The sequence below is a fragment of the Danio rerio genome, chromosome 3 (assembly GCF_049306965.1).
Source record: "Danio rerio strain Tuebingen ecotype United States chromosome 3, GRCz12tu, whole genome shotgun sequence".
In the NCBI taxonomy this organism is placed as follows: domain Eukaryota; kingdom Metazoa; phylum Chordata; class Actinopteri; order Cypriniformes; family Danionidae; genus Danio; species Danio rerio.
Window position 1 is genome coordinate 2,787,219 of NC_133178.1, and position 14,577 is coordinate 2,801,795.

At 37.9% G+C, this 14,577-nt stretch overlaps 3 protein-coding genes across 6 annotated transcripts in view; 2 read left to right on the forward strand and 1 right to left on the reverse strand.

The window, feature by feature from the left end:
• The window catches only part of LOC141381087 (uncharacterized), a 460,537-nt gene that overhangs the window by 57,949 nt on the left and 388,011 nt on the right, over positions 1–14,577 (forward strand). The gene's annotated exons all lie outside the window — the stretch shown is intronic.
• Positions 1–14,577, reverse strand: part of LOC137490032 (interferon-induced very large GTPase 1) — a 114,746-nt gene that overhangs the window by 53,298 nt on the left and 46,871 nt on the right. The gene's annotated exons all lie outside the window — the stretch shown is intronic.
• LOC141381085 (interferon-induced very large GTPase 1-like) lies at positions 3,317–13,277 on the forward strand. Of its 2 annotated transcripts, XM_073943816.1 has the most exons (3): positions 3,328–3,390; positions 4,690–4,794; positions 5,375–13,277. In XM_073943816.1, the coding sequence occupies exon 3, from the start codon at positions 5,437–5,439 to the stop codon at positions 9,388–9,390; it is 3,954 nt and encodes a 1,317-aa protein (XP_073799917.1). In that variant the 5' UTR covers positions 3,328–3,390; positions 4,690–4,794; positions 5,375–5,436; the 3' UTR covers positions 9,391–13,277. The 2 variants fall into 2 exon arrangements, with proteins under 2 accessions (XP_073799918.1, XP_073799917.1); XM_073943817.1 differs by lacking the exon at positions 4,690–4,794 and having other exon boundaries at positions 3,317–3,390.

The following is a 14,577-nucleotide window of genomic DNA, read 5'->3' on the forward strand; positions in this document are numbered from 1 at the left end:
TTTTTTTTGATAAATATACTTTAGCATGATTCAAGCATAACTAGATCGATTAACACATTTGTTTTTATTTTGATCATATACAGTCTTTAAGGCGTGGTCCACTAGATTTTTTCAAAGGTTTGATTGTGTTTATGGGGTGAACAAACAAGGTGAACACTTAATTAATTTTTTATAAGTCACATTATTTTTTTCTCAGCTATCGTGAAAATCGTTTCTGTTTCTCTGAAGGTCCTCACTCAATGGGCTGTGATTGGTTAGCTAACCTAGTGTTTTGTGATTCACGAATTGCCTGCATGTTGCCAGGAAACATCATGCCTCTAACAGTAATCATAATGGACAGTTGCTTGCACCCTGTGGTTGTGTACCTGAACTTATGCAATCATAACTCTAGCAGGATTTTACAGCTGGTGCTGGCACTGGTGACTATTCTCTGTAAACCAATTAGCATTCAGAAGTAAGTCTAGCTCGGTTCTTTTGGTACTGTACTGTTATGTTTGGTACTCTCTTAAAACAGGGTGCCAAAAAAGTGGTCTGGCATGTTGCTATTGCTATTTTGGTAAATTTTACAATAGGAATGAAAATAAATGGAAATGGAAAGAATCCAGAAAAAATAATCAACTTACAATAAATAATAATGAATTACATAAACACAGACTTGATAATAATTCTTAAAAAATAAATAAATAAAACACATTTAACATCGTACTGTTCTGAATCAATTGACCAGCAATGTGCATCTCTCTCTCTATCGAAACGGGTGTGTCAAAATGTTTTGTGAAACAGCTTAATTAAATGAAATGTGGAGGAACTTGTTTCAGTGTCATGAACATCTAAAACAAAAGACAAATCCAACAGACATAAGACTTTCATATAGTATTACAAGCCAAAGAGTAAAAATGGGTTTTAAGACTAGATTTAAAAACAGAAAGGGTTGTGGCCTGCATGGAGAGGCAAATTATACCAGAGCTTAGGGACAATTATTGCAAAAGCACGTCCCCCTTGGTTTTTAACCTTGTGCGTGGAACAGCCAAAAGTAACTGATCAGCACATCTAAGTGCCCTTAATTGAGTATACAATTATATTAATGCAGACAGGTATCGTGGTGCTAGTCCATTTAGGCATTTAAACAACAAAACTAAAATCTTAAAATGTATCATAAACTGAACAGGAATCCAGTGAAGAGAAGCCATTATCGGTGTGATGTGTTCTCGATTGCATGTCCCTGTCAGCAAACAAGCAGCAGCATTCTGCACCATCTGCAGAAGAGTGAGGGAGGCATGGCTAATACAAACATACAGTGGAGGGCATTACAATAATCTAACCAAGGCGAAAAAAGCATCAGTCACATCAAGATCCAGACAATCATGTGTTACCCTGAATCCAAATACCACCATTTCTGTCTTTCCTTCATTGCACATTCAAAAATTTTGTGCCAACCAGGTGAAGTTTTTTTTCCCTCTCCGCTGTCGCCACTGGCTTGCAGAATAAGTTGAGCTATGCATCGATGAATTTGCTCTTCAGTGTGTGGACTCTCAGTAATGATTTTAAACCACACTGAACTGAGCTAAACTGAACTGAACTTAAACACTAAAAACTGAACTACACTGTTCCAGTTACTATGACCATTTATGTGAAGCTGCTTTGACTCAATCTACATTGTAAAAGCGCTATACAAATAAAGCTGAATTGAATTGAATTGAACCAAGATTTAAAGTCCTTAAGACAGCCCAACAACGGTATTATGGACCCAGCATCTTTACATTTTAAGGGGAAATAAAGCTGTGCATCATCTGCATATATATTAAATGTAATCCCATACACCCTACAAACAGACCCTAACAGAAGCAGATATAGGAAAAATAGAATTGATCGAAGAATGGAACCTTGAAGTTACTCCACATGAGAGAGGTGCTGACGAGGACATAAACTCCCCTAGGCGAACAGAGAAGCTTCTGTCAGATAAATATGACCGGAACCACACCAAGGCAATACCCTTAATACCAACACAGTGCTTTAAACAAGAAACTGATATCTTTTGGTCTACTGCGTCAAAAGCAGCTGTAAGATCTAAAAGCAGATGAACATTGGGATTTCCTGCGTCAGTGGCTAGCTGTGCATGCTGTACTGTAACAAACTGTGCACTGCTCAGTGGAAATTTGCCATACAATGTTATAAAAGCTTTTAACGTTGGTGGTGTTGGATAAAATAAGTCTTGACCAAAAGCTTGTTATGGTGTTGCAATGTGTGTGAATATTTTCAGTAATAGGTGGGTATATGAATGAATGCATTGAACAACTGACCCGGGCTAACTGTGTCGATCGTTACAGGTCTACCCCTTAATATATTTCCCTTTGGGAGGCTTCCTCTCACCAGACTCTCTCAATCGCTGGCTTCAAGAAAGGATCCAGCTCCGCACTGCCTCCACTGAGGATCCAGGAGACAGCTCGCACACAATGGTCACTTTTAAAGTTGCCTGGCACACCATGTCCATACTCGCTACACGCCACAGTCTTTTAATGTCTTCACATGCGTTAAACAAACAGCTCTTTATCTTCGCACTTTTCTTTTCTTTTCCTGCACATCCTAGTTTTTCCCCGTCTGTTATCTCCTACTCCCTACCTGAACCTCCGTTTCTTGACCCCGGAAGTTTTGTTTGGAAGTTCTAGAAAAGGCAGGTCAGACTAGCTCCCCCTAGTGGCCCTTAGAAAATTTTAGGGAGAGACATCTAGTCTCGCCACAAACTTATTTACAAATCCAGATATGTAAAATAATTTATAAAAATAAATGTAATAAATCTAATTAAAAAACAAACAAAAAAAGATTTTAAATATTACTGTTGAAAACATTTGACGGGTAATGTTTATCTCTATATATAGAAATGGGTGTGTAAAAAAATCTTTTGTGAAAAAGCATGAAATGTGGAAGAACTTGTTTTAGTGTCTTGTCTTTGTAAGTATTTTTAATTGGTTGAAAGATGTTGAAGGGAACTTTTGTGAAAATGTTTGTGCCTACCTAAACATGCATGACCATACATGTGTCAAACTATAAACAGCACGAGTAAGAGTGTTTTTGTTTGACAAAGTACATAAAGGCTTTTAAAACCACATTGAGTGAGTTGTGGTAATTCACTTTCAACAACTGCCTTATATTCACATTATCATTTAAAGCCAGCAACAATACTAAATGAAACGCATTCATCTTAAACCAGCTGAATAGATTATCCTCACTATAAAAGGAAATAATGCATTAAACACTTTCACTTTCTAACTTTCATGTCACATGGTATTCAAAAAATGTCCACAAGCACTACAAATACAAGGAAGAAGAGATTCTCTCACAGCTCAGGATGAAACAATGAACTAGAGAGGAAGACGCACAATCCATACTCAGGTTTGATTTCATTGCTTCAAAACTAGATATAACGTTAATGTATTGCGAGCATTAATATCTATATATGTACTATGAAATAATTTTGATATGCGCTACTTTAATGATTTTGTCTGTGAAATGCGTGAGCAAGTCTATGAAAATTTGCCATGTCCTGTAACAAAATATAACTACTATTTTAAAAGAGCAGCAAGTGTTACAATTAAGCTACGTACTAATGAAAAGTATACATAACTCCATATAAAAAGTGCAAACACAAAACTGATTTTGGCACCGTGAGTGAAGAGCCTCAAGCAGGAGAAAGCTTAACTGATTAGTTCACTTACAGAATGGAAATTTCCTGAGATTGAGTAAATGCTTTTGAAGCTGTGGTGAAAGCACAAAAGTCCACTGTATGGAAAATAAAACTCCTGCATGTGTTCCTCATGAACATTTTTTTTTTTTTTTGATTGAAGAAAAAAATAAATTAACATCATTGATGACAAGAGGTAAAGTAAATTATAGGGACTTTTTTATTATAAAAATAAACTGATCCTTTAGTAATTTGTTAAAAAAAATAATAATAAAAAAAACTAATCAACTGGACTAATCAAGTGGCTCCAGGCTAATTTGAGTCAACGATCAAATAAGTCTCTACTTCAGCTGAGGCATACATACAAGGGGCTGTCATGGCAAAACAGCTTTGTGACTTAAAGGTCACAGGTCTTGTCAGTGACAGGATCTGGAGTTGAGAGTAGTGAATGACCAATGACCAATCTTTTCTTAAACCCTCAAAACCACAATTGAGGCGAGACCCTTGAGCAAGACAATTTTCCACTGGACACAACAGCAATGGCTCCCTACTGCTCCAGTGTAGATAAGATTGATAAATCACTAAGACTGATCAGGTTGCAAAGTGCAGCTGCCTGGTGTTATTGTCGAAGGCATGTCATTTTTGCATATCTGAATAGGGAATTAAGGTCAGTTGAGATAAGAGCAAGCTTGTCCCTTTGCAGAGAAATTTTATTTCTCAGAATGGTGATGGACTGTGCCACTGTGATGCCACAGCTCTTTACTGAATGTGCCCAATCAGTCCTCACCTGCCCGTAGAGGTGAGAGTTCAGGAAGGTCAATGGTCACACTGAAGCTTTTTTTAGAGGCTCCTAGCCTATATGGCAGCTGAAGACATGCCTGGCACCCACCTCTGGAGCCTCTAATTCGTGGCACCTAGATAGTTGACAACATTAAATAACAATAACCTACTATGCTCTATAAATATTCCCTAAAGCAAAGTCTAATTATTGAGCAACATTCTTCTCATAGAGAATTTTGACGCGAAATTCTGACCCGACCATCTGAATGTGGCAGCAGAAATAGTAATTCATCAGAGCAGGCAACGTTTCTCCAATCTTCTATTGTCCAGTTTTGGTGAGCCTGTGTGAATTGTAGCCTCAGTTTCCTGTTCTTAGCTGACACGAGTGCCACCCGGTGTGGTCTTCTGCTGCTTTAGCCCATCTGCCTCAAGGTTGGACATGTTGTGTGTTCAGAGATGCTCTTCTGCAGTTTCTGAAATACTCAGACCAGCCCATCTGGTCTACTACTAACAACGATGCCACATTCAAAGTCACTTAAATCACCTTTCTTCGCCATTCTGATGCTCGGTTTGAACTTCAGCAGATCGTCTTGACCATGTCTACATGCCTAAATGCATTGAGTTGCAGCCATGTTATTGGCTGATTAAAAAATTGCATTAACGAGCAGTTGGCAGGTGTAACGGATAAAGTGACTGGTGAGTGCATGGCAGTATTAGGGCTGGGTAAAATCAAAGTAAATCTACATTCAAAGTTGTAGTTACTCTTGCTGCATTGGTTCAGCTACATTGAAAAAATAATCCAGGGTAATAATGAGGCACTAAGTTTTGTTGTTTTAATATGCATTGTTACATAAAGGTACTAATTGTGACTACAGAGCATGAAAATATGAAAATAAAACATTTGTTCTTTAACAGAGAAAAACAAGGACTGGAAAACCAGAAGTCACTTCAGACAAACAAGTACAAAAAAGGGAAAAATGGATAATCTGTATCACAAACTACATCTCGAACATAGACATACTAATAAATTGAGAGCTGCAGATGTTCTTCAGATAACTAAACATTCATTACAGCCCCACAAACCTTGCACTGAAGCGCTAACTCGAACTTTCATACAGAAACTACTGATGATGAACTACAGAGCAAGATACATTAGTGCTGAGGAGACTAACGGGCAAAATCACATGCAACAAACGGACAATGACTCACCTGAAGGAGGAAGTGATATTTTCAATGAAATGTCTTTTTCTAAAGGCACAAATCAGTCTGAACTCATTCACCCGATGGATGTTCAGATGGCTGTGTTTCATCATGCTGATGGTTTTCTAAAGCAGCTGATGGTCACTAAACTGTCCCAGTGTCAGTTCGCTCTGCCTCTGCTTGTTCCTGATCCAGAAACTCAACAGATTGAGTTTCCTCTCTGGACATTCAGACAAATCACCAAGAGCTGGAAGATCAGAAACACCAACAATGAAACCATCAGTCAAACCCAGCCCATCTACAAGGCACAAACTCCAATGGTGTTCTTCTTCAGGTTTGGCTCTGTGTCTTCATCCAAGTCTCAGCTGATGAACAGTCTGATCAATGACAAACACAACACGTTCTTCCACAGGAACTGCCCAGGCAGCAGCAGATCCAGAGTCCTGATGGATGGAGTGGTGGAGATCGCCTGGTTCTGCCCTTCTGGGAAAAACACTGATACATTTACTGACTGTGTGGCGTTCTGTAATCTACATGGAGATGCAGGAGACCACGAGAAACAGTGGAGGATCCTCACTGAGATGGCCTCAGTCAATGTGCTTCTACTTCCACGGCTCGACAGAAATGCCAGACATGCAACAACAATTCAAAAACTGTACAGTGACTCAAAGCCACTTATTTGCTTATTTGCTGAAGATGAATCTACTGTTATTCCGACAAAGAAAGCAAAATACAAGATCGGTTTAAAAGACAGAAATCAGTCAGAAGTATCTGAAGAACTCAGAGGAGCTATAAGTGATTGTCTCTTGGAATCATCTTCCACATTTAGACTTGAGGATGTGTCCAAACACTCAGACATCAGAGTAGATGAGGAAGATGATGAAGACTGCAGGAGAGGAAGAGCAGCAGCACAGCAGATGATCAGTTTACTGGAGGAGAAAAAACTGACAGAAATCAAAGAATCATTTCTGCCTCATCAGGGGAAACTGTGGCATCAGTGGAGTCAGAAGAACAAAGAGCTACATCGACTTCAAGTTGATGAGATACAACTAGGACAAATAACTTCAGAAATGAGAAATATCTGTGAACAGCAACATGAGTCTGAGATTAGTGGGTTTATAAACCTCTTCATCCAAGAAATGAACTCAAATAACGAACATGTAATATTTTTTCTTAATTGGCTCAGAATCTTCTTAGATGAACATATGTCAAAGGATATTACTATTCTTCAACACATGTATAATGAAAAATGGTCAGAAGTTAAAAAACTGAAAGAGAGTCATGATAAATCTGACCAACTCAAAGCTGAAGAAACTGAACTTGAGAGAATATCTGAGGATCTTCAAGGGGCAGCCTTTGGTCTGGAGCACATCATGAGGGAGATCGGTCAGATCTATGAATCATGTTCATCTGTGAAGGAGAACAAGAAAGATCTGCCGGTTCACTTCTCTTCTCTCCCGAGTCTCGCAGCAGAGATGATGATCTCTGGGTTTCCACTGGAGCTGATGGATGGAGATGCTGCTCATGTTCCTCTGGTCTGGATCTCTGCTGTTCTTGATGAACTTGCCCAGAAACTGGGAGACCAGACCAGAGTCTTTGTGCTGTCAGTTTTAGGAATTCAGAGCTCTGGGAAATCCACCATGCTGAACGCCATGTTTGGACTCCAGTTTGCCGTCAGTGCTGGCAGGTGCACCAGAGGAGCTTTCATGCAGCTGGTCAAAGTGTCTGAGGAGATGAAAACACAGATGAACTGTGACTATATTCTGGTTGTTGATACTGAGGGTCTTCGTGCTCCAGAACTCGCCGGAAGGTCAACAAGACATCATGACAATGAATTGGCCACATTTGTTGTTGGTATTGCAAATCTGACATTGATCAACATCTTTAAAGAAAACCCATCTGAGATGCAGGACGTTCTTCAGATTGTGGTTCAGGCCTTCATGAAGATCAAGAAAGTTAGACTAAAACCCAGTTGTGTGTTTGTACATCAGAACATGTCAGACATCACAGCTGGAGAGAAAAACATGCAGGGTAGAAGACGATTGCAGGAAACACTGGATCAGATAACAAAAACTGCTGCCAAAAATGAAGACTCAGATGCTAAACGTTTCAGTGACGTCATTAGATTTGATGTTCAGAATGATGTGAAGTATTTTACTAACCTCTGGGAGGGCAGTCCACCGATGGCTCCACCAAACCCAAACTACAGTGAAAATGTTCAAGAACTAAAGGAAACTATTATGTCTCAAGCCTCAAAATCCCAAGGAATGAGGTTGACAGACTTAAAAGATCATATTGTACATCTCTGGAAAGCTTTACTAAATGAACAATTTGTCTTCAGCTTCAGGAATTCTCTGGAGACTTCAGCCTACAAGAAACTAAATATTGAGTACAGCAAATGGTCCTCGAGTCTCCACAGTACAATGATGGAAATTGAGAACAAACTACACAACAAAATAGAAAATAAAGTAATTAATGAGGTTGAGAAAACTGATCTTCACAGAGAACTGAAGGAGGCGACTGAAGAATTGGAAAAATCAATGTTTGAATTTTTTGAGAAAGATAAATATGCAGATATACTGATTCAGTGGAAAACATCATTTGAAACCAAATTTAAGGAAGAAATTCTGAAAGAAACAAATAAATTAAATAGCATTCTCCACCAGCATAGATCAACATCAGCAGCAACTTTTGCTAAAATAATCTTTCAGAAACTGAAGGAGCCCATTGAGCAGAGCATCTACAGAAAAACCTCCGGAGATCTGGCCGATGAAATGAGATCAGACTGTGAATCACTCAATGGAAACAGAACAAATCTGGAGAAACACATCCTGAAGACACTGGCAGAAGAGGAGGACTTTGACAAATACATGAACTACATTGAAAATCCCAGAAATCACTACAAGAGTTTCATCAGAGATGAAGTCAGTCGCTACATCAGAGATAAGTTCAGCATCAGTGTTTTACCCAAGATGAAGGAGAACATTAAACTCCTGCAGCAGAAGATCATGAACGCAGCACATCAATCTACTGAACATGTTCAAGTCAACAGTGGAGATGTTGGTTTGTGGTTGAAGAGTTTCACACAGCAGCTCTCAGATCAGCTGATCTTCTCTGAAAAAGACCTCAGTGGAGTCAAACATGATGATGTTGAGGATTTCACACTCCTAGAAGATGTGATCAGACAAGAGCTTCCTGCTGTAATGTCAGACATCAGCAGCAGATTCAACACAGACACATTTCCAGTAAAGCTGGACTATAAGTTCAGGCCAGATGAGCTTCTGATTGATCACTTCTGTCAGTGCTGTTGGGTTCAGTGTCCGTTCTGTGGAGCCACTTGTACAAACTCCATGGAGAACCATGTCGGAGATCACAGTGTTCAGTTTCATCGTAGTATTGGACTGTATGGGGTGCATTACAGAGATGCATCAAACTTGTCAACCTATATCTGCACATCAGCATTAGCAAACAGCAATCTGTATTTCTATCCCACTGACTCTGATGAAAAAATCCTCTGGAGAGATTACAGAAGAGCAGGAGGAGTTTATGCAGACTGGAGCATCACTCCTGATCTCTCTGAACTGCCCTACTGGAAGTGGTTTGTTTGCAGATTCCAGAACAATTTGGAAAAATGCTATAGTAAAACATTTAAGGGGAGTGGTGAGATCCCAGAGGAATGGAGGAAATATGTCAAGCGGGATGCTACTGAGAGTTTAATTAAATATATGTAATTAAACAAAAATTTATCTTTTTCCTTCAGGTCTTGAATTCATAGTCTGAAATGAGATTCTGCTCCTCACTTCAGTAGGTCTGAAATAGGGGTATGCGGGTTGACCAAAATTCTATTTCACGATTTGAGTAATAATATTTCATAGTAACAATATATTTCATGGTATAGTTATTCAAGTAGTTATTCCTGCTCTGTCTTAAGCAGAGTCAAGCAGTTAGTTAGAAGCATATTATAACATGGGTTAAGTAAAAATAAGCTGTATCAAGCAAAATGTTTAGACATCATCATATCCAACAAAAACACATTTAATAAAAAATGAGCAGTGACGCAAAAAGTATATTCCTTCAATAACAAAAATACACTCAAAAAAAAGCATGAATAGTAAGGCAATAAGTGAAGTTTATTTATAAACTAATTTCGAGAGGATCACATTCTTATGATTGCTTGCGGCTGGTCCCGCATTATTCAGTTTATGATTCACCAGTCAGATGATTCCTAAGCCACTATAAATACCCTCAGTTCCATAGGACAACCATCTTCATTTTGAAGAATCCCCCCTTCCACCCCTACTCCTCTTTTCCTAGATGAGTGGCAAGGTGGCCCAGTGGTTAACAATGTTGCCTCACAGCAAGAATGTCATGGGTTCTAGTCCTTACCAAGCCAGCTGACATTTCTGTGTGAAGTTTACACAATCTACCCATGCCCACATGGCTTTCCCCTGGGTTCTCCGGTTTCCTCCCACCATCCTAAAACATGCAACTCAAGTTAATTTATTAATCCAGCACCATAGACATGCTCCTAGTAAGTAGTTATCTCTTCAGAGCAATCACTATCTGTTTATTAGCTACTACAGCAGGGGACTTCTCCAGATCTACCTGAGCTCAAACTCCCCTCTCGCCTTGCAAATGGGAGGGAGCTCAGGGCTCTCCAGGGACAGCATGACAAACAAGCTTTATAATCAATCATAAGTGTAAACTCTTAAAGAATATATCTCTTCAATCCCTCTATTTATTTTCTTTAAGGAAATGGCACTTCCTCATTTTCCTCCTCCACTCTAACCCCCAGCAGTGGCATCGGGTATGGAGGAGGCCTGTCTTTTTTTTCTTAAAAACTGTAATGATCATACTGTTAGAAAAAAAACTCTAATATATGGAATACAACATCCACAAGTGACCATTATTCCCAGATAAATACCCAATGAGGTCAACAAAGAAATCATTAACCCTTTCCAAGACCTAAACATATTTGTCAACCATTTATCCAATGGATTGTTGATACCTACATCTGATCTGATAGGGCCCTTAGTCCTTCCAGTGCCCTCGTGATAGACCCATTAGGAGCTGTGTTGTTGGGAATGAACACACAGGTCATTTCATGGCCTTCTCCGCCAAAAACATGTCTAGAGCCATTCTACTTTGTAAGGCCATCAGTAGGGTGGGGGCCTATTGTTCTGCTAATCCTTTTACAGCAGCTCTGGCTAAGTTAGACAATCTTATTAAGTTGTAGTGACCGTGATTTATCCTGTCTACATTTTTGTTAGGGGTAATTGGGAACAGGGCAGAAATAATAGGAATGTTCTCAAATCCACCTACAATTTAGTCTTCTAACACTCCTCGGGACCCAAAAACAAAAGTCAAAAATCAAAAGTGTTAAATTGAATAAACTTAAAAACTTTTTTATTTTTATTTAGAACTTGTTAGGATATAGTTATAGTAAAAATATTGGATTTTTGCTGATATTTTCAAACACCTTTCCACTGAGCTGATGCCAATGTGGACTATGTGTTTACAGAGTTAGGATTGAGATTTTTATTCTCTGTAAAGGCTTGTTTATACTTCTGCGTCAAGCACACGCGTATGCTACGGCGCAGCCTGGGCCATAACGAGAGCTGTGCGAGCCTGATGGAGTGATCGTTTACTAGTGTGGAGTCCCATGAAGGAGCTCCGGATGAAAAGTTTTTGTTTTTTGTGTTTACCTTGTGATCAAAGTATGAATGCACAGCTACGCACATTGAATGCGTCGTGGGTCACGCCGATCACTTGACGCAGAAGTATAAACCAGGCTTAAGTGTTAATTTCTCACAATGAATTAAAATGAGACTTGTGATTTTATGACCCCAATTAATGCTTTATTCCTAGATAGAACTAATTTGTTTCCTTTAACTTTTATTACTGTAATACAGCAGCCTCAGAATTCATTCCTCATGGATTAGCATTAGGACCCAGTGGGACTATAATATATTGATGATGTCTAACAAGCATAGCTATGTCGATCAAGACAATGATTTATCAAGCAACCATCAACATTTTTGAGGAAAAAATAAACATGATCCAGTTAGTAAACAAATGTAGGCTATCTGGGGCATGTTGGCTCAGTGGTTAGCACTGTCGCCTCACAGCAAGAAGGTCGCTGTTTTGAGTCCTGGCTGGGTCTGTTGGCATTTCTGTGTGGAGTTTGCATGTTCTCTCCTTGTTGGTGTGGGTTTCCTCTCGCTGCTCTGGTTCCACACAGTCCAAACACATGCGCTATAGGGGAATTGATGAACTAAACTGGCCGTAGTGTATGAGTGTGTGTGTGTAAGAGAGAGAATGAGTGTGTATGGGTGTTTCCCAGTACTGGTATGCAGCTAGAAGGGCATTAGCTATGTAAAACATATGCTAGAATAGTTGGTGGTTCATTTCACTGTGGTAACCTCTAGATAAAGAAAAAGTGGTAGGAAAATGAATTGAACAAGTGGATATTATAATTGTACTTATTGAACAAAATTGCTTATTTTACTATCATTCAATGTGTTTTTGGCCATAGTCAATGCAATATCAGTTTAATTGAGTGATCTTATCTATTATCCTAAATTTTATCGCTACACAGTGGCTTAAAAATATAAAAGGTGTTGCAAAATAAGCAAGTGTATAAGGGCTCATAACATCTACAAACAAGCACATGTTGACAGATAAACAATTGAAATATAAGACACAATTAACGCACAATTAATGCACATTTAATGTTTTTTCTATTGTTTTAGTTAAATGTTTTATTTTTTATTATTCTGCGTGTTTTGTATTTTTGTATCACAAAATGCTCTTCAGTTCTGTGGTTGGTTGCAACAAAACACTTGTACTGTTGTACCGTTCCCGTATCGAACTGTGACCCCAAAACCAGCATACATACCGAACCATTGCTTTAGTGTACCATTACACTCCTAAAATAGGGTTTCAAGACACATACAGTTCATAAAAGTTTTTTCTTGTTTTACATTTTATCAATCGAGGTTTCAGCCTAAATCTATTTACCAACTTTTATTAGTTAATCATTTCCTAGTTTATTATTAGTTACAATTATTTCCTGGATTTTAATATCCTAAATGCGTGTAAATGCAAAACAAACAGGGATTTAAATCAAAAACCCATTTTATTTACCCCACTACAAGGTAAAGACAACATGTGGAGCAAAAATATGGAATAATTTTTAAAAATCAATAAGCTTTTATTGACATCTTTAATCAAGATTTGTAACCATAAAAGCAATCTTCAACAAGGTCTTGATTAAAATGTGTTAAATCTGTTATTGAAATAAATCTTGTGGTCAACCTGCAGCAAAGTTTCGATAAAAAGCTAGCTTGACTCAAATCAGACAATGCATTGACAGATATGTGGTATAAATTAAGCAGTTTAAGCAAAAACGTAGAGAATGAAAGTTGATGTCCCGTCATAACTTACACGCTGCTGCCATCTGTGGAGGATTCTGTGTGCTGCAGTTATTTGATGCTGTAAGTTTATAAGACGATGCTGTAAGAAAAGACTTAACCTACAAGAAGATTTCTTAATAGTATGTTCTCTGCATTTTGAAAACTGTGTCTGTTTGTTGTGTTTAAATAAATGTGTGACTGTTTATGATATTTGTCTTTTATGACTTTAGGTTTTGTATGTTGACTTATTTTTAATTATGTGTTATTTATACGTAAGATGTCATTGGTAAATCAAAAGCAATAAAATTACAATTACAGCAATGAGTATTTAAAAAACTGACTAACACTGGTTAAATCAACAATATGCATAACATTTGACTGTGAATGCACCTATAAGTGAACAATGTGAGCATTAAATGTGAATCAATACTGAGCAAAACTAGATAGAATCTTCAGCAGGGGGTTTCCATCAAATGAATTCAAAGGAATGGATGTTTGTCATTTCGACACATCCCACTATTAGTGTTGTTATCATACCAGAATTACTAAGCTTGATTGAAACAATAAAATTATGGATACTTTATACCAGTTTCAATATCTAGAAAAAACAATGCCACAGTGATATTTCAACTTACTTATTTTTGCATCTCTTAATTTCTTATTTTGTCAATTTAAAAACTCAAACAACAAATTAACTCAGTGTTTATGATTTTATCTACAGGTCCAGTCAGGACAGTTGTGTAGATCTGATTAAATAAATATATAAACTTAAATGGTTGAATGAGAGAGAGAGAGAGAGAGAGAGAGAGAAAGTAAAAACAAAAATGTGTTGTTCTGAACCATGTAACGTTCTACTGAATTATCCCATGTAGAATTGTCTTGACTCAATTAAATCTCGTCTAAGGACCCATCTTTTTAAGCAAGCTTTCCTTCAACAATTTTTATCATGTTTTTTTATTACGTGATTTTAACATTTTATTTTATATTTACGATGTTTGTTTATATTTGTTTGGTCAATGCTTGTTTGGTAATGTTTAATAACTTGCTTTATTTTGTTCATGCATGGCTAATAATGTTTACTGTAAGGCGACCTTGGGTGTCTAGAAAGGTACCATTTACAAATAAAATGAATGAATGAATGAATGAATTAATTAATTAATTAAAAGTATAATAAATGTCACAAAACCTAATTAGGGCTGTGCAATTAATCGAAAAACCGATTTCAATTTTGGCTTCTAATGATTATGAAAAACCATTAATCGAGATGAACGATTATTCCAATATTTACCGCCCCCTTTCCAGTTGTATTCACTTGTTGCTCTTAAAAGTGCAAAAGACCGAAGCACACACAGTCAGAAGCATGCGGTCAGCACTTGGTCTTATTCGCACACTGTGACGAGCAGAGCGCACATCTAAGGCCCCGTTTACACTAATGCGTTTTAGTTTGAAAACGCATAAGTTTTGCTACGGTTACGCCATCCGTCCACACTACGCCGGAATTCT